Genomic DNA, 25,568 nt, shown 5'->3' with positions numbered 1-25,568 from the left:
ATCATGTGAATTTCTCGAGTTTTTATGCAATTCTAAGTTATTTTTTGGAGAAATTCTGAAAAATATTTTGCAGAAACTTTTATGGATATCGTTTAAAGAATTGCTAAATAAACTTCTGTAGAAATCGCAAGCAAAGTTTGGGTAAACTACTTAGTAAATTCACATATATAAAATTATTGATGAATTCTAGAATGAAATATGGAGACATTCCAGGTCCGTCACACTCGAGCTCAGATTGGGTACCACTTCTAGTACTGCATTTCGTCCCTCGGTAGTACAAAAGGTGCCCAAGCTTGACAGATCGCAGTACACTTTTCACGGCATTCTAGATTACCTTATGAGCCATAAAATTTTGGGCAACTGCAAGGGACATGGAGGTCTTTAATTTGTCTTTGCACATTCCTTAAAGAATTATTCTTTATGTGTTCTCGGTGTATCTCCGAACAAATTTTTGAGAGAATCCTCAATTCTTTTTAATAATATTTTTTATTTCAATTGGGTCCTAAAATGTTCAATGAATTCTCGTTTTTATTCAATAATACGAAAGAGCATGTTCTTGCAACTACTTTAGCAAGTTTTCTCGCTCAAATAACGGCTATATCATTTTTTTAACTTCAATTTTAAAAATGGTTCCAAATATCAACCTTGACACTTGTGATCTTGTTTGACATTCACTTTTTCGACAAAAATGCCACAGGGCATATAGTTTTAACACTGGGGTTGTTCCTATCTGACATTTCGGAAGGGACACGGAAAACAAAATATACCCAAATTCAAGTTTAAACCAAGGGGTGTGACAAAATCTCAAAAATCATAAAAAAAATGTTTTTTGTACTTAATCAAAATGAAAATCATTTAAAAATTGAGTAAACATGTATTTCTGCCCTAAACTTAAGCGTTTGGTTATAAAATTGAGACAGGGCTTTAGGACCCTATTGGGTTGTTGAGTGATGAAAAATTCACAGTTCTTTGTAGCTTGATCGAAAAAGCACATTTTTCCAAGTGTAAAACGATTTTATTGCGCTTTATTATCTTAATTTTAATAAAGTAAATGATTAAAGAACATTTCATTACGTCGACTCAATGACATTTCAATTTACATAATGACAGCTCGTCCCGAAGTAAAATTTGCCGAGGGGTGATTCAAACGCGATTTCCATAATAAATTTAAACGTGTTTTAAAAATAGTTCCAGGGCACGGAAAATAATGAAATTTTGGATACTGGCTCAGTTTGTAACGTAGAATCAGAATATGTAAAAAACAGGATACCCCTAAACAAGCCAATTCCTCGGGGTAGAAAACCATGAAAAATCATGAAGAAGAGAAAATAAAAATATTATTTGGAGAAAAAAAAACAAATGATTTTCGAAAAACCCGTTGGAAGTCTTCTTTTATTTCTTCTTGGCATTACGTCCTCACTGGGGCAAAACCTGCTTCTCAGCTTAGTGTTCAATGAGCACTTCCACAGTTTTCAACTGAGAGCTTTCTTTGCCAAAGTTGCCATTTTCGCAATCGTATATCGTGTGGCAGGTACGATGATATTCTATGCCCAGGGAAGTCAAGGAAATTTTCATTACGAAAAGGTCCTGGACCTAAACGGAATCGAACCCAGACACCTTCAGCATGGCTTTGTAGTCGCGGACTCTAATAACTCGACTAAGAAAGGCCCCAGGAAGTATTCATGCTGTATTCCCACGAATTCCCAGTATCACTTTTTGGCGAAGTCAAGACGAAATGGCTGAATCTATTTTTACAATTTTTAGATAAACCTTTGTAGATTATGTACTAAGTGGGAGTCTTATATTAATATATTGAGTAAAAAAAATCGTTGAATTATTTCAAGGAGGAGACTTGGTAAGAATTTCTGAAATAGTTTATAACATAATTCTTTGTGGTATTACAGAAATATATTTAATGAAAAACAGTCGAGAATTTTTTGGAATGTATTTCAGAAGAGTCGCTAGAGAACTATTAGAGAAATAAATAAAAAAGTGTTCCAAACTCAAAAAAATGCTGAGATTGTGCTGACAAATTTCTGGAAAACTCTTTTTCATTGAAAAATCCTGGCTACGCCCTTTCCCGGGAAACTGATGCGTTGAAGTCAGCGTTTTCATGTCGATTCCGATTCTTGCGATGTTAACTGACGAGGCTCTCGATATCCTTCCCGGATTGATGGTACAAATTTGAGTCAAAAGATTGATTTTTCGAGAACCTGAGTTTCTTTCTAAGTTTACCGCTGATTCACGAGTGGCAGAAACTGCAAATTAATCTCTAAATCCATAATCCTAATGAGGTGGAAGTCCTTACTACGGCAACTACTACTGTTTTAGTTCTTCAGCAGACATTCCTTTGGCACCAACAATGGATCATACACGTTCTTATAGGCCAACAGACGAATGCTAGCTTGAAAACAATTTCGCGCTTGTTTGTTTCCTACTGAGCATGGTCAGTAGCTGACTCAGGATTTTCTGAGCATTTACTCAGCTTTTACCATTTTATTCATACGAATCATCATGTTCGAAAAGTAAATGCTCAAGTTCTCAGTTTTATCATACCAACTTGAGTAAATGCTCAAGAAAATGATCTGACAGGTGGAGTTCGGTTTTGCGTCGTCCGATAGATTTGGCTCACGGTTTCGCGCATGTTTTCGTCACCGGAGATTTTTTTTTTCCTGTTTTGGAGCGTCTTGCTGGGTAGTGCTTCGTGAAGCCCAAGCAGGACAGTTTTTACATTCAGAAATGGAATAGTGAAAAGTGAAAAATGAAAAAGTGATTTGTTTGATTTGTGTCCTCAGTACTGTTGGTTTTTGGCTGCCCTACCCGGATAAAAAATACAATACAAAAACAATATAACGTATTGAAACAGTACCATTCAATATATTGGAAATACAATACAGTATATTGTAAAATTACAATACAATTACAGTACATTATATTGTTTTGAACAGTTCACTGTATGGTATATGAGATTTTGCCAATATAATGTATGGGTGGTTACGTATCGTAACAATACAAATATAGATATTTTCTCATACATACATTTTGAAAATACAATACGATATATTGTTCATTTATTGGTTTGATTAACAATTCGTGTATTGTTGTACTGTACAAAAACAATTCAACGAACTGTATTTCAATTAGTGGTGGAAAGCATAGAATATGTATTTTGAATGGATTGTCCCCCAACTTAGGGTTCATTCAAATATTACGTAACGCAAAAATTGACAATTTTAGACCCCCTCCCTCCCCCACGTAACAGCTATTGTATGGAAAATTCTAAATTTTCGTATGGACCGTAACACTATGTGAGACCCCCTCCCTCCCCCTGTTGCGTTACGTAATATTTGAACGATCCCTTACCGGATATTCGTGCCAACAGTAGTAAAATAATTAAACTACTATAGAAGCAAAGATATTTATCATGGTTACATTCGTCGTTACAGCTAATGTCAAGTGACTTCTACAAAACTACTTTTTTTTACTTTTTGAATATTTTTCAACCAACATTTCTTGTTTTCTGAACTTGTTTTGTTTACTTCTTTCAGACAAGCTACACAGAAAAAAGCAACAGTTGTTTTAAGCAAAAATTAGAATTTGACCAAAATTGTAAGGTATAAAACCAATAAAAAACAATACAGTGTTCTGTTACAATATATTATATTGTTTTTGAATTGTTTATTCAAGCAAGAATAATGTTGCTTCGACATTCAATTACAATACGCTGTATTGTATCCAATACGTTATATTGTACATTAATGGTTTATTCCATTCACTGAATGGTACGTTTTTATCCGGGTAAGTTCACCGAACCATCCGGAGATGACAGGCAGCACATAAATTTAGAGAATCAATCCGGTGAGTTTGTTCCAGTATGATACTTTTTCTTTTGTGAGCCTTCCGGATCGTTTTTGTCCGCGTCGTGGAACTTCTGATCGTTTCTTGAACGGAAAATGTTATTTTCGGAGTTTGATAATTATGTTCAGATTGCGCATTCTGTCCGGGCGGGTGTTACGCAACTAACAATCGGTTGTGGATGCTTTTTAACCGTTCGATGACCCTTGAGGGATCGATTCTGCTTTTCGTATAATTTTGAGCAGAAAAACCGACTGTGGTATCCTAGGGTGTTTAGTTCGAACGCGCTTCCTTTCGTTTTTCGATTATCTAAAAATACAGTACCACCCAGTACAGTTTTTCAATGGGCACAGTACAGTTTTTCAATAGGCGTGATTTTTTTTTTACGCATATCGTTATTTTATACAATCCGATGACCCTGGAGGGATCGGTTTTGCTTTTTACTGGTTATTGAGCAAAAATATTACTGCACAATCGACAAGCATTTCGCGAAATACTATTTATACTATAAATAAGCTATTGTTTTCTCTTTTGATTGCCGGCATTCAAAAGATTAATTTGAAAACGCTTAAACAACAAATGTTTATGATCTATCGCCAGCTTTCTAGGCGAATCCTGACAATATACCTTCCCCAACCTCCAACTCCGTAGCACTTATGAGGGTGTCGCTGAGTCGGTGGCCTCTCATTAAGTAAGTGCTACATCAACATTTCCTTCCCCTATCCCAAGTAACGGTAAAGATGGGCGTGGCCGGGAATAGCGATATTGCTGCTTTTAGTATTCTTGTTTATGATTTGAACAAGGTATACTCCCCTGCCTTGTTCTTGAAAGTAGTCAGGATGAGGTTATTAAAAAGAAACATGAATGTTGCTAGTATCCAATCTACGAAGTATACCGTAACTACGCTAACGCTAACGCTAAGAAAATGATCTGACTGGTGGATTTGAGTAAAGTAAAAGCTTTTGCTCAGTTTATTCATACGACCTAATGGATGGGTAAATTTTTACTCGCCCTCGCGGCATAAAAAGGGTAAAAATTTACCCATTTCGTAAATGGCGAAAACCAATGAATATTACAACAAAACAAAAACAACGCTCTTCGGAATAAAGTTGCCGAAAAACAAAAGGTTTTTATTGAAAGTTCAGTATTTTACATTTCAAATATGACAGACAGGCCTATGACAACTATATATCTATACACAGTGTTCTTCGTAGCCAGGATGTCCCGGGCGATAAGTGAATATCGCCCACTGTCAGTTGTAAGAACTGTGAATATAAAGACCATTGTTTTGTTTAATTGTTTGTTATGGTTTGATTATCAATTTTTGATTTTATTAAATCAGCTAATAATGTGCCAAAAAGTTGAAGCACATTCAATATTTCGATGACTTTGGAAGGAGAGCAAACATTAAAAGGCATCCTGCAAGCTTCCAAGCAAGCTATCAGTGATTTGATTACGACTCTTGCTCGATTATGGATCATAAACATTAAACAAAACTTCGTATTCTGATTGCACTCTCGATTCAAATTACCCAAAAATGAGTAAACACGTAGAGATGTTGACTACTACAAATGCATTAACATTTTCAATCGGCAGTAGCTTGATTATAATGGGTATTTATATACCCGTTTTGTATTTCCAAATTTACCCGTTTTATGACAGATTTCTGTGCTTTTAAAAAAAGAGTAAATTATTACCCATAAAAGGGTATTCGCAAACCACCATGTATTAGTGTTTTGGTCACTCTATTTGATGTGGATCAACATTCGAAAGTAGCTAAACCTGTTATTGATTCTTTTCACTGAAACGTTACGAATTTGCTCATTCTATCCCCCTCACGCAAAGCAATTTCTTTTATATATAGATTAAATTACGGTTTATTTTATATTGCAGTAAATTTGTGCTCGTACGAGTTGAAATTGGCCCCCCAATATAACTAGCAGAACTTTTACCTATTACTGTTGAGGCTTTTTCGTATATTAGGACAGAAATCCTCAGTTTTCCGTCGTTCAGCACCACCCTGTGCTGGTTTGTTTTGATATTTGACAGCTGCTCAACAATGACATAACCGCATCGATTTTGTGCAGAAAACATGCACTGTTTTGTAATCTAGTTAAAAGTTTGAATTTTTCACTGAAAATTCCCAATTATTTCCTTCAAACACAATGAATCATTTGTGCAAATCATTCTCCAAGCTTTATTTGCAACCATCTTCCCGGGTGGCCGCAGTAAGTCGCCTGCTTTCATCGAATCCCTGCCTGCTGCAAAGTTCTGCTGCCGAAACGGAGAAGATTGTCGTGCCCCGGCGGATAGAGCGAGGACCCACGGATGTTCTGAATGCCCTTTCCAGCACGGTAGGATTTGACCCGACCGCTGCACACTTCAAGTACCACGATGACCCCTATCTGATTCCGACATCCAATGTGGCGAAGAAGACCTACGCGATGGCTCAGGAATCCGGCCGGAAGGCAGCCCTTTGGATCCGGCAGGAGAACGCGAAACTTTTCCAGGTATGTGCATTATTTTGGTCGGTCAGACTGGTGACGGACGAAGCCTAAAGACCACTTAAATTTTTGCTGAAATTTAGCTTTTATAGCTTATATTTATAGTGAATTTGCATTTCTAAATTGTAATTGTAATGGTAATTTATTTATCATACGTGGGCCTATTAGTTTACTTTTACACAAGGTCAAGGAAAGAAATCATATTTTTTTCGTTGTAAATTTTAGCATAAAGAAGCTGACCCACCCGTTCCTGCTTTCATACCCACCATGGTTTACACCGAGGAGAGCAAAGTGGAAGTAACCGATCTGGAGAAATTGATCGAAAATGTCGACGTAAAGGATGCCGTTTTAGTATACAATCTGTTGAAGAAAAGCAAGATCGACGTAAGCCCGGAACTGAAACAATCGTTGATGGAATTGTTGTGCTTCTTCAACCATGAGGAGTCGCTACCGGAGGAATTCATCGAGGAACGGTGGTTCCGGCAGGGCGTAACGGAGAAGGGTCGCCAAAGAAAAACCTGGAAAGATTTTGAGCTGGCGGAACAGATTTTCCACGAGATTGAATACAAGAAGCCCGAGCACTACTGTGCGCTGATTCGCGGCATGGCCAAGTACTTCCAGGTAAGTGGGATGGGCCGGTTTTTTTTTCTTTGGAAATCTTTCACCGAGTCATATTGATTGATTTTTTTTAATTCTCGCATACTCTGAGATAACGCCCTAAAAGCCATTGGTAACCACGAGCGTAGCTCGTTGTTTCTGAGCAAATGAAAGAAATAGCATCCAAACCAACATCACGGGCTGGTAGATGTTGATCCTTTCTTCCCCATAGCGTTATTAAATAACATGAAAATTCATTCAAATGCTCAGAAACAACGAGCTACACACATGGTTACCAATGGCTTTTAGGGCGAGATCAGAAGTTATGCGAGAATTCTTTCTTAGTATCATTCCAAACATTACATTCATTTCTTATATCGAGGTGTTCTGTGCTAGGCAACCCTATCATCCTAATTTGGTAAAACAAAATTAAGCTTTTTAACATTTATATACAACATATTACATTTCATTTGCCGTAGCAGTTGAGAATTTTTGCAGGTGAATTGATGTCACCTGCTTATAAGAGAAAAAAAAATGCTTTCAGTTTACTTAACCTAACTTAACCTAAATATATAACAAATAAATCGTGGCAATAGAAGATTTTAACGATTTTTGTCTAAAATTTTTAATTGTTTTATTTGGCATTTGTTCCAATGTTTCAACATTGGATATTCTATGTAACTCAACTATACAAGGGAGGGAGCTTCAGAATCATTTGCGAAATTTAATTTTGATTCGTCCGCAGAGTTTTCTTCCTGGTATTAGCTAGTACCTGGGAGGGAGGCACAGATACTACACGCGAAAAATGAAACAAAACTTTTCCAAACTGCAAGATAACTCCAGCTTCCCAACGACAATCAAGGCAGGCTTGGTGAAAATCGCTAGTTTTCATTTTTTTTGCACCTTCGATCTTCCTGGACAAACATGGGAAAAGGGCCATATTTTTCTGTGTTTTTAATTTTAATTTTTACTTGAAAAGAGTGAAAGGATGCGTGTTTCAATACTTACGTTCTTTTAAAATAAAAGATGATATCGTGACATTGCTTTTGGACTTGTAGGAATTGAATTTCAACCGATTGTTGTCAACTTGGATAAAATGCAAAAATAAATTACGCCCTTTTTCATGTTTATCCGCTCTTTAAAGTCAGTCCCATCTGCATTTTCGTCAAAATTGAGTTGAGTTCAGTTTTTAACATCTCTTCATATGCTCTTTCAGGTGCACTAATGAAATAATGATTTGTTCGGAAATAGGGTGCAGAGCTACTTGGGCACTTCCATGATTCACTTTGGCATGGGGGGTTTTTCTCGGCCGAATTGTCTGAAACTTTGCAATAAGGAGCACATTAGTACGACGCATTTTGTGACCAAATATAAACCCTGTAGCTTTCAAAAAACCCCACTGCCGAAGCGAAGCAAAAGTGCCAAGAATAGGATCCGGCTCCCTATCAGGAAAAAAAACAGCAATTCCCATAATGAAAAGTAACCGCATATTAGTCCCACTACAGACTTTCGGACCGTGGAACACAAAAATGTAACTTATTTTGATCATCTTTATATTTTCTCGGAAAGATATCGTAGTGAAAAGCAAGCTGTGAAAGTTTCATTAAGATTGGAACATGTTCTGGAATTTTTGGAATATTCGGATGGAAAACGAGTTTGAAAACTTCACAGCCCATTTCCTCAATGCGTACTTTTTACAAATGGGACTGACTTGAGATTCACGGCAGTATAAATCTATGACAAAAGGACGAAAGACAAAAAGTCGAATGGCAAAAGGTCAAAGGCAAAAGGTCGAATGATAAAATTAATATTATCTTTATTATCGAGACTTTCAGCCGGAGGCTGGTTCGTCTCCAACGAATGATAAAAGGTCGAATGGCTAAAAAGGTGGAATAGATGAAAATATCTGTAGAGCAAAATTGTTGTGTGGATAACTTTTTGAATAGGAACTGTGAATATTCTTAATAAAAAAAAATAGCTTTAAAGAGCATTCGCTGTACTCTGTAGATAAAAAAGCAACTTTAAGTTGCTAATACGTAGTTGTCACTAAATCACGCACAATCACCACAGCGGATATAAAAAGCCGGGAAAACTCCTAACAGTTAAAATAGACATAGCGGAAAACGCGCAGATATTCAGTAAGACCATCCTGAGGGAGGTTCAATTTCAGCTGGTCAGTGATCTTTTCATTGTGAAGTGTTTGTAGACTTCACAAGTCGTAGTGCATCCAGAGCTACTGTGCACATGTCTTATCTGCAGGAGCCACATTGTTTGCAGGATCGCCCGTGCACTGTACATTTTGAGACCTATTTCGATGTTCTTCATTTTTCTTGAGACGTGTCTCAATGTTTCATATACGCTCCGTCGCATGCGCTATTTAAAATTCGTCGCAATAATGGAAGTGATGAGAAAATGTTTCAACCAGAATCGAAATTATAACTCCCGGATCGCACATCTTCGACCGTATCACGTAGACCATCTAGACATCTGCATGATAAGGTGAAAATAGTTGTAAAGGGTCTTCGTTTCTAAGCAGTTGTTTTACAACTTGAATACCGATGGCAGCGTAGCGCCAAGCAGCGCATGAGACGAGTCTATCCGGGCGCACAGCACCACCTAGCATACTACGATGCCTTGGGAGATTGTTTGATTGGAGACTCGTTAGAACATTTTTACAATTTCTCATCGTAATAGAGTAGGGTGGGGCAAGATGAGCACCTTAAGGATAAACCTATTTTACTGAATGTGGTCATTATTTTTTATTTCAAATGACATGGAACATTTTATATAAACATGTTTTCTATCACCCATAAACATATCGGGTTCAAAAAAAGGAAAATTTGATTGAATAAAATGACTAAACAAAATAGATGTTTTACAGTTGGCTTAAATATACTGCGGGCCAAGATGAGCATCCCTGCGGGGCAAGAAGGGTACTATCTTCAATTGCATTTTTTTAATTATCAATAAGTTATCATTGATAAGCATCGTATATTTTGCATTAAACTAGGCATTTCAAATTTGGTTTGTGCAGAAAATTGTTGAATCCATTCTCAGTTAGAAGATATAAATGCATTACTTGTTTCATTTTACTAGAAATGGAAGCAAAAGATGAGAAGCGACTATATAAAGACTAAATTTTATAAATACAAGCAACCAGCAAATGTAATACAGCTAAGGCAACTAGTCCAAACATTGCTAAGCTATTTAAATGATTTCCAAATAATGTTCCTATTTCCATAAGGGGTGCTCATCTTGCCCCGACTTATAAAAATAACTTAAACCAAGTAAAGCACTGTAAGAAAAAAATTTTTTTTTTCTTTATATACTAAAAGACTCTCCCAAAGGGTTGACATTAGACAGTTTCACAAAAATCAAAATTTCTTGGATTCAACCAGTCACCCCCAAGTCCTAGTTGCAATACTAAAACAAACTACCAGACAAATTTTCATCCAATTTGGAGAAGATTAGGAGGTGCCTCAAGTCGAATTTGTATTTTTTGGCTATTTTTTACATTCAAAAAATTCTAACAAGAATTTGGAAAAATGAAAATCAATATAAATACCACTGGTTGAACGTATTATTAGTACTTTACAACTTTTGAGAACACTGTATGCCGATTAGAGATGGTTTTGACCTCATAACATTTATTTTTGTTAATTTAAGTACCTGTAAAACATACATTTCTCTACAGTTTTTGTTCTACGAGATTCTTAATCTCATGCCTAATCGTAAAAGTTCAATCGTAGTATCATTCCTTTGTCATTTCTAAACATTATTGTAGTACATGATTTTTGTCTCCGAATTACAGATAAATTGTAAAAAATCGTCGGAAATACGACATTCCTCATTCCCCTGCATTTAGAGCTGCTGCCAAATGGCGCAATTGCTGACATGTTAAAAAATTGAACATAGTAGCTTTGCTTTTTCAATGATGGATGATGATTGAAGAAAGCATCTAGCAAATGTCATCAACGCAGTCGTGTTTCAAACAACATTCTCTTTTGATGCCAAGCAATTTCATATGTGATATAGCCCCGAAGTCAAGTTTCTCGACTACCGATCTTGAGGATCAGAGTTTGATTCTTTTTTTCAAGTGAAACCAATGTTTATTATATGCAGCATAGAAAAAGGACTAAAGGCGCAAATCACTACTTGAGCATTTCTCTTCATTCACTTAGGAGTGGGAGATTTTTGTGAGTTCTATTGATTAAGACTCAGCCACAAGATACACTTTTGAACAATAAATCGTGATGAAATTTGTTGGCCTCAAGTAATTTGGTCCATTGGAAAAAAAAGAACACTCTAAATGAACTCGCGTAATCAAACTCTGATCCTCAAGATCAGTAGTCGAGAAGCTTGACCTCGGGGCTATATCACATATGTAAATGCTTGGCATCAAATGCGAATGTTGTTTGAAACACGACTGCATTGATGACATTTGCTAGATGTTTTCTTCAATCATCATCCATCATTGAAAAAGCAAAGCTACTATGTTCAATTTTGTAACATGTCAGCAATTGCGCCATTTGGCAGCAGCTCTAAATGCAGGGGAATGAGGAATGTCGTATTTCCGACGATTTTTTACAATTTATCTGTAATTCAGATACAAAAATGATGTACTACAATAATGTTCAGAAATGACAAAGGAATGATACTACGATTGAACTTTTATGATTAGGCATGTGGTTAAGAATCTCGTAGAACAAAAACTGTGGAGAAATATATGTTTTACAGGTACTTAAATTAACAGAAATCAATTTTATGAGGTCAAAACCATCTCTAATCGGCATACAGTGTTCTCAAAAGTTGTAAAGTACTAATAATACGTTCAACTAGTAAGTGTAGAACTAGCCCTCGTGCGTTAAAATACACTCTAATAAAGATTTAAAAAAAAAAAAATAACGTTCAACTAGTGGTATTGATTCTGATATTCATTTTTCCAAATTCTTGTTAGAATTTTTTGAATGTAAAAAATAGCCAAAAAATACAAATTCGACTTGAGGCACCTCCTAATCTTCTCCAAATTGGATGAAAATTTGTCTGGTAGTTTGTTTTAGTATTGCAACTAGGACTTGGGGGTGACTGGTTGAATCCCAGAAATTTTGATTTTTGTGAAACTGTCTAGTTGACATGTTGGCTGAGAATCAGAAATTTGGTGAAAATATTGTTAGACGTCAAAATTCTTATTGTGTTCTGGTCATTTGTTATACGAAAATTCAATATTTTCACAAATTATTATAATTTTTCCATATTTTCAAATCCCTATTGTTTCTAATAATTTTTATCAATGATGGCAATTGTATGAACGTCAATTCAACAGTGTCTCAAAATTGTGGGGTGCTCATCTTGCCCCGGGTGGCCATCTTGTTTTTCATCACGCCAATCTGTCATGAAACTTTCCTGCACTGAAGTATGCAGTGCGGAAATAGTCAATACGCAACTGAAACCAGTGCTTTAATGGTTCATTAACACTTCAGTCGTCGAGATGCTGTATTTTGTACAACAGTGGCGAAAATATCTCGCTTGTCGTACACAGAATTAGCGTGGTGGTTCAGACGGTGGCAAATTGCGCGACGACTGAAGGGTTAAGCAACGCTTTCTCATTACGCAACTGTTTTGAGTTGCGTAATGAATCATTACACAACCATTTTTCAGAAATTGTTAAATGATGGTGAATGCATTCCGATATTATTTATGATACCCTCCAGTGGTCTTCTACGAAATTGCAAAAAAGTTGCAGAACTCGATTTTTACTAGAGATGTACCGAATAGCACTATTCGGCTTTCAGCCGAATACCGAATAATTGAGAAATTATTATTCGGCCAAACGAATATTCGGCCGAACATTCGGCCGAATAATGACTCAATATTCGGCCGAATAAAACCCTTAATTTCGGTCGAATAACACCTAGTTAGGGATAGCTTCCACGGTGAAGAATTGATCGGAATGATCGTTTTAATCTTTTGGAACCGTGTGAAGAAAAAACAAAAGTCAAAAGTTCTGAGGATTTATATTTCTAAAGTAAGGGATTTGTATCTTATTGATTGCAGTTTTGATCCGTTTAACTTTTTAAGGAACTAGGTTAATACGTCACTTTATTTCTCATCCGATTTTTGGAAGTGCTTCATATTAATTGGAGCAATACATCGCATAGGGTTGGTGTTCCCTTAGTAGACAGTCCCCTATATTCGCACTAGTAGCTTTTAACGACCGTTTTCCTATAAATCGTTGCAAAACATTTTTTGACATGAAGGTCAGGAGCTATTTAACTTAGTATCATTGATTCACAGCTCGATTTTGTTCAAGAAATGATTTTTTGCTTAAAATTCTAGCTTCCTTGCACCTATAGTAGAGAAACTTTGTTTTTTTTTAATAAACTAAATGAAGAATTAAGAACTTTTTGGAATTAATCGACAGCCATTCTATAAAGTTAAAACATAAAAGTTTTGTAAAAATACGATTTTGATGCTTTTTTTGTTGTGTCTACGCCGTAAAGCTATTGGAACAAGAATTAGAAATAGTGCTACTATAGTCACATGTGTTCGTATAGTGGCACAAGCGATAATAAATGCAAAAATATGAATTTTCGTTGTTTCCAGATTTTTTTTTTACAAAACCAAGATGAAAAGCACTTTCAGATTACGTAAAAATAATGCCACAATACAATCCATACAAGATGAGTGAAATATTGAATGGCTTGTATATTGAGCAGCATCGTAATGCCGTAGAACGGAAAAATTCTCACATTTATTAACATTTAGCATCAAACTCCATCCATGGAATCCATCAAAAGCAAGGCTGGTAGCGAGTCACTTTTTAGTGACTTGGTCACTTTTTTGAGGCCAGTCACTTTAAAGTCTCTTTTTTTAAGCCAATTCAACTAAAGTCACTTTTTTCGTCAAAAAGTCACTTTTTTCAACTATTTTGAGCTAATTTTTCGGGAGAAAATTTTGAATCGGCCTTCTTAATTTAGGGTTAGTTTGAAGTTAGCAGGATGTCTACTACCTGAAAAATCCTGGAATACCTGGAATTATCAGGGAATTTTTATCAACCTGGAAAAAACCTGGAATTATTAGAGGATCTTGGATATACGCAGGAAAAAAACCTCGAACCAGTAATTATCATGGCAGAATATGTCCTTTTTGTAACACAACATTTCTTCAATAAAAAAAAATTTCGGCTGCGCCGCTGTTACAACTTGAGGTATTCAGTCAATGCACTTTAAGTTATTTTTAATATTCCGAATAACTTGTTTAAATAAGGAAGTAGAACTTAGGATTGCTAAAATGGGGAAGGCAAATACGATTCCCAGTTCTAGTTGGGTATCTTTCATGAGCATAAAGGCTTGGATACTATTTCAATGCATATCTCTAAAAAGTGTTTATTGTTAGTTAAGGTCTCTAAAGACATTATAATCAATATGGTATCTAAAGTCACTTTTTTGCCATAACCCTCTCTTTCCCATGGTAGCTCCAGAGCTCAATTTTTTTGACGAACTTAAGGCAAACCGAACCAGTGGAATACTATGCATTAATTTCTACAGTCAACTCTCCATAACTCGATATTGAAGGGGCCATCGAGTAAGAGAGGTATCGCATTATGGAACACAAAACCAGTGCAAATGCGATCCGAGGGACCATCGCAGTAGCCATGAAAACCAACTTTTACTGTGGTTCTCTAACTCGATATCGAGATACGAAATATCGAGTAAAGGAGAGTTAACAGTAGATTATGTAGTTTACTATTGTAAAACAACCAACAAATTTTAAACTGATTTTGAAAAAAAAAAACCCTTTGAAATATTGTTTTTTGAATTACTTTTTATAAAAACGCTTTTTCATAAAGCAACTGTCGATTAAAGTCGTCGGAAATAGATGGTTAATCTGCTTGCAATGAATTCTTGTGCAACATTCAAGAGGCTCCAGAGAAACCTTCAGAGACTATTACGTAACTATTTGTCCAGAGATTCCTTCTGGGATACTTTCAAGAACTCCACCAGGAATGCCACCAGCAATTTTTCAATGGAAGTTCAGAGGAATTTCTTCTCAATTTTATACTAAAAATTTTATAGCATTCCTACGCTACTACCTCCAGTAATTTTCACAGAGATTACTCTGAAGAAAAAATCTCAGTATTTCCTCCAGATCACTGATCCTTTCACAGATTTCTTCAATCGCTACTTCTTGGATTCTTCCCACGTGCCCTACAGAAGTTTTTCCCCAAAGGTTTATTATAGAGTTTTCGAAAAAAAATCGACATTTTTATAACAAACCCTACAATAATTTCTACGCCTTTTTCAATTAAATCCAGGCATTTTTATAAGGATTCTCTCAAAATTTCATCCATAATTACTCTCCGGAATTTCTCAAAACTTACTTAAGGTATTATTGGATAAAATCTTTTCCAAGAATTGCTCGATTAATTGCATTTGGGATTCCTCTAGAAATTTCTCCAGCATTTCCTCAAAATATTATTACTGCTGCTCAAACACTTCACTGATATTTTTTCAAATACAGTTTCCAGACCTGCATAGATACTTTAAAATTTCATTCAAGGTTCCACACTAGTTAATACTACAGCAATTATTACAGTTATTGCTCCGACCATTGAAGGATTAATATGCTTTTATTATCATAGCAATTTATCAAGAAATATATTCATCAAGAATTCGTAAGATCCAGTGATCCTCGTAGGTATTCATCATTATAACTCACACAAGTTTCATCAGAAATTACACTAAGATTTGTTTAAGAAATTCCTCGTGGATTTTTCAAAATATAAGTTCGTGGTTTTTCTTTAAAAGAAAAACAGATAGAATACATGAAGGTATATAAACGATTCAAAGAAAAATTACATAAGAAGTTCGTAAAAATCACTAAACAAACTCCTGAAGAGATCTTCGGAGTATTAAGAAATTTACGGCGAAACGAAAAGTTACTTGTCGTAATTTCACGAGGAAGTCTTAGAATGTGAATACCGTAAAATGGGGTGAAGTTGATCACTTTTGTGCCATTTTGTTCTATAATTCCCAGTAGGATCCATGTATTATCATCCAAATATTTTTAAAACCTGTACTGGTTGAATGTTTATCGAATTATACAAACATAATTTTGACGAAATGTTATCATAATATTAAAAATATTTTTTAGAAATCAAAAAGTGGAGTTTTTGATTCCGGGGTGAAGTTGATCAATTACTGCGATAGGTTTCGTAAAATAAAGCGATATGCTAATCGAAAGATTTGGGGTCACTGAATCTGAATCAAGTCTCACAAATCTTACAACTTAATGATAAATCGGTCAATTTTAGAGCTAAAAGTTGTGAATTACAGAATACACCGCATTAAACGCCTGAATGTATGCAATTTTTCTTTGAATTAGCAACTCGCTAACAAAAAGAACGTGTTATTTCTCTGCAAATGATTTTTTATCGTCAATGCAAATTCAAAACTGAGTTCACAGAATATACCTGGAATGTATGAAACAGTTTATTTAAATGGTGTTTTTATATAGCCTTGGCAATAGTCCATTGTTTGGAGAAGAACCCTTCAACAGTTTATCAAACATTTCATAGAAAAACTGTTTTTACATGGTATAATTATCTTGCATATAAAAACGAACTTTAAAACATCAAGAGCAGATATCAGGTAATGTGACATTACACAAAATGTGATACTTGAAATCGGATCATAGCTCTCTTGACAGTTTATACATGTGGGTACGGGAATGATCAACTTTTCCCCACTGATCAACTACACCCCGAATTACGGTACCTTCCATTAAACTTACTGATGGAAAATTTATTTCTTAGTCGGCGTTTAAAGGACGCGGTTTAACCAGTATTCCAATCAAATTCGATCTTCTGTCATCATTTTTTATTTCAAATATCGATTAATGCATAAACATATTGACCTTATTAGGAGTTAAAATGGAAATGTGAAATGACAAATATTTTAATTTTACAAATGTTTCAAATTCTTATTAAAATTTACAATATAAAATACTTTGGTAATATAAAAGACACAAAACTTTGAAAATATTGAAAATCTACTAAAAAAGGATTATTTACGTAAATATATACTACCCTGTTTGGAAAAATTCTAGGCGATATCTTGTAAATTTGGAAGCACAATAAAAATATCTAAATATGGTATTCAACTAGACCTACTACCTGCAGAAGATCACATGGAATATTCCCTATCATAATTGATATTGATCGTAAAACAGTATACTAGAATTGAAATAAAATTGATTACGGCTTGCTTTTCAAGTCACTTTTAGTCACTTTTTCGAGAATAGAAAGTCACTTTTTAGTCACTTATTTCTCAAATTTGGTCACTAAAATAACTTTTTTCGGTACCAATTCTTGCTACCAGCCCTGCAAAAGGAAAATTTAATGTAGCATCACTTGAATAAATTAATCGTATTTTTTCTAATTTTCCTTTGTATGAAACATGATGTTTTGTTACAATTTATTTTATTTTGTTATTATTCGGTCACTATTCGGTCTATTCGGCCGAATAACAGATTTCATTATTCGGCAGACCGAATATTCGGCAAAATCAAAATAATCGAGATATTCGGCCCGAATATTCGGCCGGCCGAATATTTGGTACATCTCTAATTTTTACAGCACTCGTTATAATTATCCTACTCGGCAAGCATCGTAGTATAAATTTACAACTCGTGCTGTAAAAATCATTATTCTGCAACTTGTTCCGTAAACTACTATTATGTGCTCCTGTGAATTATGTAACTCTAAGTGCATCGACATTCGGGCCACTCGACGTGATATGCTTTGGGATGCCGACGTTTAGTATGCAGTAACTACGGCTGTCATTCAGATTATGCTTGAATTGCAACACCTATGGCGTGCCGACCATGAGTTGACTACAGAGGATTCACTCTGCCGAGACTGGGCCCCTGTAATAATTTTCAAGGTGGCTTGGGAAAGCAGTTTGTCGATGCTAGGCATGTGTAAAAGTGCTATAATATGCTCCTCGAAGTAATTACGTAAGGTGGCTCCGAAGAGAAATTAGTCTGAGTCCAAGAGCTATGTATGTGACTTCTGTAAACCTCAGATTTCAGGTCGTTGGTGGTGCAACATCACACCCACATTCCGTGAGTTGTCTTTTCACGGGTTTGGATGCAGATCTCCTCCTTTTAAGAAACTTGTTGCACATATGCAAAAATGATCAAATGTCAAGGAAAGCTCTCAGTCAATGCATGTATAGCTGAGAAGCAGACCTTTCCCTAGTTGGAACTTAATGCTAGAAAAAGGATGATGTCTACTCCTTGATGCTAATTGAAATCTTTCGACCAACCAACAATCAGATAATACTGTAACGCATTACCCTAAAGAACAGCAACACTTAAAAAGAAGGAAATTTCTTTGTTAAAACATGCAAATGAAATGTTCATAAATACTCATAGGCAAAAAGAACAGCTGAAATTTTGAAGACAAAATTTCAACTGAAAAATATACAGGTAAAATGTAAATTACGGTATAAAGGTATCTACACACTAAGCAAAGCTGATTTTACCGGAAATCGGTGAATTTCACCTCAATCTCAACAGCTGAACAGTTCGGTGAAATAAAATACTGTAATTTCGTCCAAATTTTTTGGATTCCGGTATCTTTTTACCGAATACTGTAAAAATTTACTGAATTTACTTTACTGAACGGTTCAGCTGTTTTGATTTCACAGAAATCCGTAAAATAAATTAGGTGTGTATGAAGAACATCCGATGTTTAAAAGAAGGAATAATCGTCGATACAAGTATAAAATCTCTACAGTATCTAGTTCCAAAAAATCAGCCAATGTTTAAAAGAAAGACAATTTTCTGATGAAAATGTATCAAATAGAGAGCTAATAACCACTCAGAAGAAAAACTAAAAATAATAACATCACGCCAGTGGATTTCTCCCAGTGGGCGGCTCCGATCGTCGTAGTGAAGAAACCAGGAGGAAAAGTACGAATCTGTGCTGACTACTCAACCGGACTGAATGCTGTTCTGGAGCCCAGCGTCATCGACCTGAGTGATGCTTATCTGCATGTGGAAGTTGACAATGACACGTAGCAGCTTCTCACAATTAACACTCATCGAGGTCTATTCCGTTTCAACCGGCTCGTACCTGGAGTAAAATTCGCTCCCGGGGCCTTCCAGCAGTTGATGAACAGCATGGTTGCCGATCTCAAAGGAGTGGACACGTTTCCGTACGACATCTTCGTTTACAGCAAAACTGAAGGGTAGCACCACAAGATTCTCAACGCCTTCAAGCTTACGGATTCGTATTGAGGGAAGAAAAGTGCAACATTCTGCAGTGGGAGGTCAAGTATCTGGCGCATATCGTAGATGAGAACGGTCTCCATCCAGATCCATTCAAGGTGGAAGCCATTGTCAAGATGTCACAACTCTACGTTCGTTCCTTGGTGTGGTAAATTTCTATGCGAAGTTTGTTCCGGAAATGCACCAACTGAGGCGGCCACTCGACGCGCTGATGAAGAAGGATGCCAAATTCGTTTGGAACAACGAGTGCCAGAAATCTTTCAAGCGTTTCAAGGAGGTACTCCAGTCGGACTTCGTCGTTGCTGCCGACGCCTCGCAGTCCGGAATCGATGCCTGCCTTCTACACAAGTTCCCCGATAGCTCGGTCAAAGCCGTTGCACACGCTTCCCGCTTACTCACCCCCGTGGAGGCAAATTATGGACAGATCGAGAAGGAAGGTCTTGCGCAGGTGTTTGCCGTAACGAAATTCCATCGCATGCTGCTAGGATGCAAGTTGACCTTCCAGACGGATCATCAGCCACTCCTGCGGATATTCGGACAGAAGAAGGGAATTCCAGTTCATACGGCCAACCGACTTCAATGTTGGGCCGTGACGCTTCTGTGCTACAACTTCGACATCGAGTACGTGTCCACCCCGCAGTTTGGATACGCCGACGTTCTGTCTCGCCTCATCGACAGTTACGTTAAACCGGAGGAGGATTTCATCATCTCCTGGAAGACGACATTGTTATTCCATTCCAGGAATCTATCAGTTCGCTGCCAGTAACTTTCAAGTCGGTGCGCGACGCTACCCTCCAGTGTCCAATTCTCCAACAAGTCATCCAATACAACCAGCGTGGATGGGCTTCCAAACTCGATGACATCGCTAGTCCTGAAGTTCTATTGCACGTAGCCACGTGTACTGGCCAAAGATCGATTACAACATTGCTGATTTCGTCAAGAGATGTGAAAGCTGTGCCACACATTCGAAGACACCGTCCAAAGTTCACTACAGTCATGGCCGCTCGCTCAATCTCCCTGGGAGCGTATCATATCGATTTCGCTGGCCCAATCAACGGTCTGCACTTCCTCATAGTGATAGACGCCTTCACAAAATGACCAGAAATTCGCATCGTTCGATCCCCGACAACGTCAGCAGTAACTGAGTTCCTCGACGAATTGTTTGCCAGCCTTGGCGTTCCCAACGTCACTGTTTCCGATAACGGTACGCAGTTCACATCGGAACATTTCGCGGCTAAGTGCAGGAAGAACGGATTTCAACATTTCCGAACATCGCCGTACCACCCGCAGTCCAATGGCCTGGTGGAGAGATTTGTGGACACCTTCAAGAGGTCGTTGCGCAGAATCAACGATGGGGAAAGCATCCCAGAAGCACTCCAGACGTTTCTCCAGGTCTACCGAACCATTCCCAGTCGTGTTCTGAATGGCAAGACTCCGTCACAGCTAATACTTGGTCGCAACATGAAGACGGTTCTCGATCTTCTCCACCAGCGAAAGCCAGTGGTCCTCAATCAACGCCAGGACGAACAGTTCAACCGGAAGCATGGCGCAACTCCTCGTGAATTCCGAAAAGGCGACATGGTCTACGCCAAGGTCTACCGCAGCAACACCAAGTGGCAGTGGGCTTCTGGCGTTATCATCGAGGTCGCGTCGCGTTGTGGTAGAGTCAACCACAACGTGCTACTGGACGATTGGCAAGGACTGAAGAAGCTCATTAGATCGCACTCCAACCAGTTCAATCATCGTTCTAGTGAATAAAAACAACCGGAGCAGCGTATGTGATCCAATGGACATTCTGCGTCGTTGATAGCATTGATTCCCATTTCAAATAATTTAGTACTAGGGTAACCAATATATTTTGGACCCCCTGGGCCATTTTCCTGCAAATTTCCCAGTTTAAGTCAAAAGACCAACTCAACTCGCATGCCATTTGGAAAGATAGGACTATTCCGCACGTGCATCAACCATTTGTTCATAAAAATGTGTTTATTTTATCTGAAATTAATTTAATTTAATCGGTTCATCCATGCAACCGTTACAACACGTTACACACAGAAATTGAAGCCGTCAGAAATTTTTCAAATGTAAACAAACATTTCTTTCAAATTTCTGAACTAGAAGCGTATAATTTCTTCGGTTTACCATTGTTAATCGATTGATCTGACTATGGACAAGCATATTATACATGACCGTATGGGCATTTTTATCTCGTAGAGGAAGTTTTTCTCTACATTTTGGTATGTGCTTTGACTTGGTAACGCTGTGCAATTAATTAATTGAGATAAAAAACTAAAATCACTTCCTTAAGGGGTCCAAAATACGACCGTTACCCTATTGGCGGCGATCAGTTTGCATTTTCCTTACCATAATGATCCGTAGCCACTCTTACTATTAGCTAGCTAGATAGATCGTTATCATATACGACGTAGGGAATATTACTCTGAGGAGATTCACTGAGTAGAAATAAGTGGTGATAATATTATTTTTATATGTTATTTACATTGCCATAATAAAGAAAACCTCTTTTCTATCATAATATCAATCTGGTAATTAGAAATATAGGTAGTAGAACGCTAGTGGCACTGTTATCACAAAACAGAATTATATTATTAATAAGCGGTTTCTTCACCACCGCTTAGGCCTTAAACCTGGTTTAATCGTATGGGTAAACATGGTTTACGGTTTAAGCGAAGGTGAAGAAATTGGCCATAATACTTAATTTTCAAGTTTTTGATTGTTTGTTCAGTGCCATGTTGTAGAGAATGTTTTGTTATGGTTGAAAAATTTGATTTGACACTTATAGACCCGGTACTCAAGCTGTCAGAGCGTGGCAAACTAGAGGTTGGTCACACGAACAATCGCGACATTAGCATTCTACGGCTAATGCTTCTACTGTCTAATTCCAGCTTCATTTTCGCAAAATTTACAAGTAGAAAGTAGGCGTTGTGAAGCATTGCATTTGCCACCGAAAAGTGAATCTTTTAGGAGACTGTAATGTATGTTAAAACCTAAGGTAACTATATTAATGACTCTGGAAAGTAAGACGCTGAGATTTATCATTAGAGCATTAGAGGGTACACATGCTAGTTTCGAAAAATTGTTGAACAGACAAGGAAAGTGACTCATTTCTTTAAGCACATATGAACTAATAAATAACTTCAAAAACAAGAAGACCGAAATGAACTAAAATTATGATTAAACAGCCTAGTTTTGTTAAGACTTGACGGCAGTTAGCATTTAAGACTTTGCAAGAGCTTGACCGAGGCACAATGGTCGGAAAAAAGTGAAGTTTGGCCAAAATTATTTTTATCGCCTTAATTGATGAAATATGTAATCTGAATACGTTATTTGACGTTTTTGTTGTTTCAGAAGGGGTTATTCACAAAATACGTAACTTTTAAAAAAAGATTTTTTAATAAATAAAATTGGTATCAAATTGGGCTCAAAGCACAAATTTTGTTTATATTTGATCGAGTTTGATCAAAATGTGTATAAATAGTGGTTAAATATATTTTAAATAAACTTTGTATGAAAAATATCGTCAAAATATATGTAAAATATTGAGTTATTCAAATAGCTCTAACTTGCAAATCAGCAAATTTCTGCAAAAATTTCAAAGGTTTTTTGTAAGATCTAAGGATGCTTTTTGATGTGCAATATTCGAAATGGCGGCGACATGACGCGACAAGAGTTGTTTTTCATGTTCAAAATCATCAAAATTACTGAAGCGTAATATTGAATAGTATTAAAACTTCAACCAAATATTTTTATCCATCCTCATGCTCGATAAAAGTGTTGAACCATAAGCTTTCAGATAGTGGCTAACTTTGGGGAAATATTGCATTCCTAAATTATAAATTTCGTGCTTTATTTAATTTTATGCTTTTGTTAATTTTTTCAATATTTTGACTTCAGCCGATTTGCCGTCATAAAAGTCATAGAAATTTAAATTTTAGTTCAATTTCAATTAAGGATCATAATAACATAACACATGAAGTATATTTAAAAATTAAAAAAATCATAAAAATCTCAAAAAAGTTTTTGGTAGTTTTGGCCGCCCCTTTATATGGAGCCCGACCATTGTGCGAGGGTTCAGCCTTGACAAGTAAAGCTGTCAGGCAGCTCCAACTAAATACCATACAAAAAAAAGAACTATTTACGGTTCATTTTCACATTTGAGGTTTTTGTTGGCTTAATAGTTAATTAGATTAAAGGTCTCATGGAGACCTATTAACCCTCAAATTATTAAAAACCTCTTTAATATTCAAAACTGCTTTAACATTGAAACAAGAAACGTTGAATAATGTGAATGTTGAAATCCATACTAGACTGTTATAGTTCTATAGGACGATTACTCGTTAGAAATATAAATTTTGGTTTTATTAACGCGCATAATGATAATCGCTAACACCACAGAACTAATTTCATGTCTAATATTTGTTCTTCTTATAGGTGGAAAAAGCATGGGCTCTATATCAAGAGACGATTGAGAAAGGAATCTTATTGGATACGAACACCTTCAACAGCTTGCTCCAGATCGCTTCATTCTTGAAAGAGAGCTACGAAATGAGATGGGATTTGGTTTGCGAAGTTTTAACTACAATGAAAAACCAAGGTCTAAAGCCCAACATTGGAACGATGAACGCTATTCTGCAGACCATAACGACCATCGGAGGCTATAACCATCCGAGAACCTATGCTCTGAAGACACTGTCGGAGTTCAAAAAACTCGGAATCGAACCGTCCTTGGCCAGCTGGTACTACATGTTGGCAATTTTCTGTCGGGAACGCGGTCCTACGAGCCACATCCTACACGACATTATGAACGAGATCGAAAACAAGGAGTTCCAGATTCAAGATCCCAAAGATACTTTCTTTTTCGTTACCGCCATGGATGTTTGTCGCCACCATCTGCACGATAAAGATCTTGCAAAACGAGTGAATAACTTGCTTCACTTTAAGGACAATTACAATCTAATAGGAGACTCGTATAAAGAGTCAATCTACTACCGAAACTACTTTACAATCCTCTGCAACACTGAGCCGCTGGAAACATTCATGGAAACCTACAATTTGCTCGTCCCGAATGTCTACATTCCGGAGCCATCTGTGATGGAGGATATTCTCAAGTCGATAGACGTAAACTGTGCCTCGGATCACCTCCCTCAGATATGGTCGCACATGATCCAATTCGATCATACCGGTCGTGAAAACCTGCTGAACCTAATTCTGCAAATAATGATCGCTAACCCACCGCAAAGCGAAGAACTTAACGATAAGTTTACCGCGATAGCGTGGGATATGTACAGTCGGCTGGAGGAACAACTTGCTGCTGGCAGTGGCCGCAACCAACGGACCGGATTCTCTGGTGCTCTACTTGGAGACATTCTCACCATCTGTTGTCGCGTAAAGAATTTCGAAAAGGCGCAAACTCTGTTCGAGAAAATAAACAACGAACAGAATTCGATCGTCGGCGATCCCAAAGTGATGGCTATGAGAGCATTTATTGAGCTGTGCATCGAAGAGAAGAAACCCAGCCTGGCTATCAATTGCTTGCAATACTGTGCGGAGAATGGCTTCCCGGAGAGTGCCGAATTCGCACGACTCATCCACGGTTCGATGACGCTGAACGAGGCGCACTTGGAGAAGATCAAGCGTTATGTAGGGGCGGATGTTCTGAAGCCAACGAAGAGTGCCGAAGATGCGGGTAAGTGATAATTTCTCTTTGTGTAGATTGGGAAATAGATGAATGATGTTTTGAGTCAGTTAAATGTTGCTTGTTGCTAAGTAGAAAAAGAAAGAAGTCATGGGGTGTGTTGGGGTTCGTAACTGGCACGAATACTTGATTGAAGTTAAGTTTCTTCTCCTTCTTGGCATTAACGTCCCCACTGGGACAGAGCAGGCTACTCAGCGTAGTGTTCTTCCACAGTCATTCAGTCATTTACTGAGAGCTTTCTTTGCCTTACTTGCCATTTTCGCAATCGTATATCGTGTGGCAATTACGATGATACCTTATGCCCAGGGAAGTCAAGGATATTTTCCATTACGAAAAGATCCTGGACTGACCGGGAATCGAACCCAGAAACCTTCAGCGTTGCTTTGCTTTGTAGCCGCGGATCCTAACCACTCGACTAAGGAAGTTAAGTATTATCTTTTTAAACAACACTCTAACGACTACATCAGCAAACCAACAAATTAAATTGATTTCGGATAATTCGGAATGTTTGGAATGCTGCAAAGTATTTTTTATAGTCGATAATAAATACTCATCATGTATCCTGCTCTTCGATTCAGAAAGGGGTATGGGCGCGTTCTGCA

The 25,568-nt window shown here is 37.1% G+C and overlaps 1 protein-coding gene across 1 annotated transcript; it reads left to right on the top strand.

Annotated features, from left to right (window-relative positions):
* The first annotated feature begins 5,902 nt into the window (after nucleotides 1-5,902).
* Nucleotides 5,903-25,021, top strand: LOC5572772 (protein PTCD3 homolog, mitochondrial). Its single transcript, XM_001660542.2, has 3 exons — nucleotides 5,903-6,365; nucleotides 6,585-6,980; nucleotides 23,703-25,021. The coding sequence occupies exons 1-3, from the start codon at nucleotides 6,021-6,023 to the stop codon at nucleotides 24,963-24,965; spliced, it is 2,004 nt and encodes a 667-aa protein (XP_001660592.2). The 5' UTR covers nucleotides 5,903-6,020; the 3' UTR covers nucleotides 24,966-25,021.
* The last annotated feature ends 547 nt before the right edge of the window (nucleotides 25,022-25,568 follow it).

The sequence above is a fragment of the Aedes aegypti genome, chromosome 2 (genome assembly GCF_002204515.2).
Source record: "Aedes aegypti strain LVP_AGWG chromosome 2, AaegL5.0 Primary Assembly, whole genome shotgun sequence".
NCBI classification, from domain to species: domain Eukaryota; kingdom Metazoa; phylum Arthropoda; class Insecta; order Diptera; family Culicidae; genus Aedes; species Aedes aegypti.
The sequence above is the reverse complement of the archived record's forward strand: the minus strand, read 5'-3'. Positions and strand labels throughout refer to the sequence as shown.

Excerpts from the sequence above, each read along its gene's own strand:
- LOC5572772 (XM_001660542.2), top strand. The coding sequence starts at position 6,021 with ATGAATCATTTGTGCAAATCATTCTCCAAGCTTTATTTGCAACCATCT. Across the intron at positions 6,366-6,584 it reads AGAACGCGAAACTTTTCCAG|CATAAAGAAGCTGACCCACC; the intron begins GTATGTGCATTA and ends TGTAAATTTTAG. Across the intron at positions 6,981-23,702 it reads GCATGGCCAAGTACTTCCAG|GTGGAAAAAGCATGGGCTCT; the intron begins GTAAGTGGGATG and ends TTCTTCTTATAG.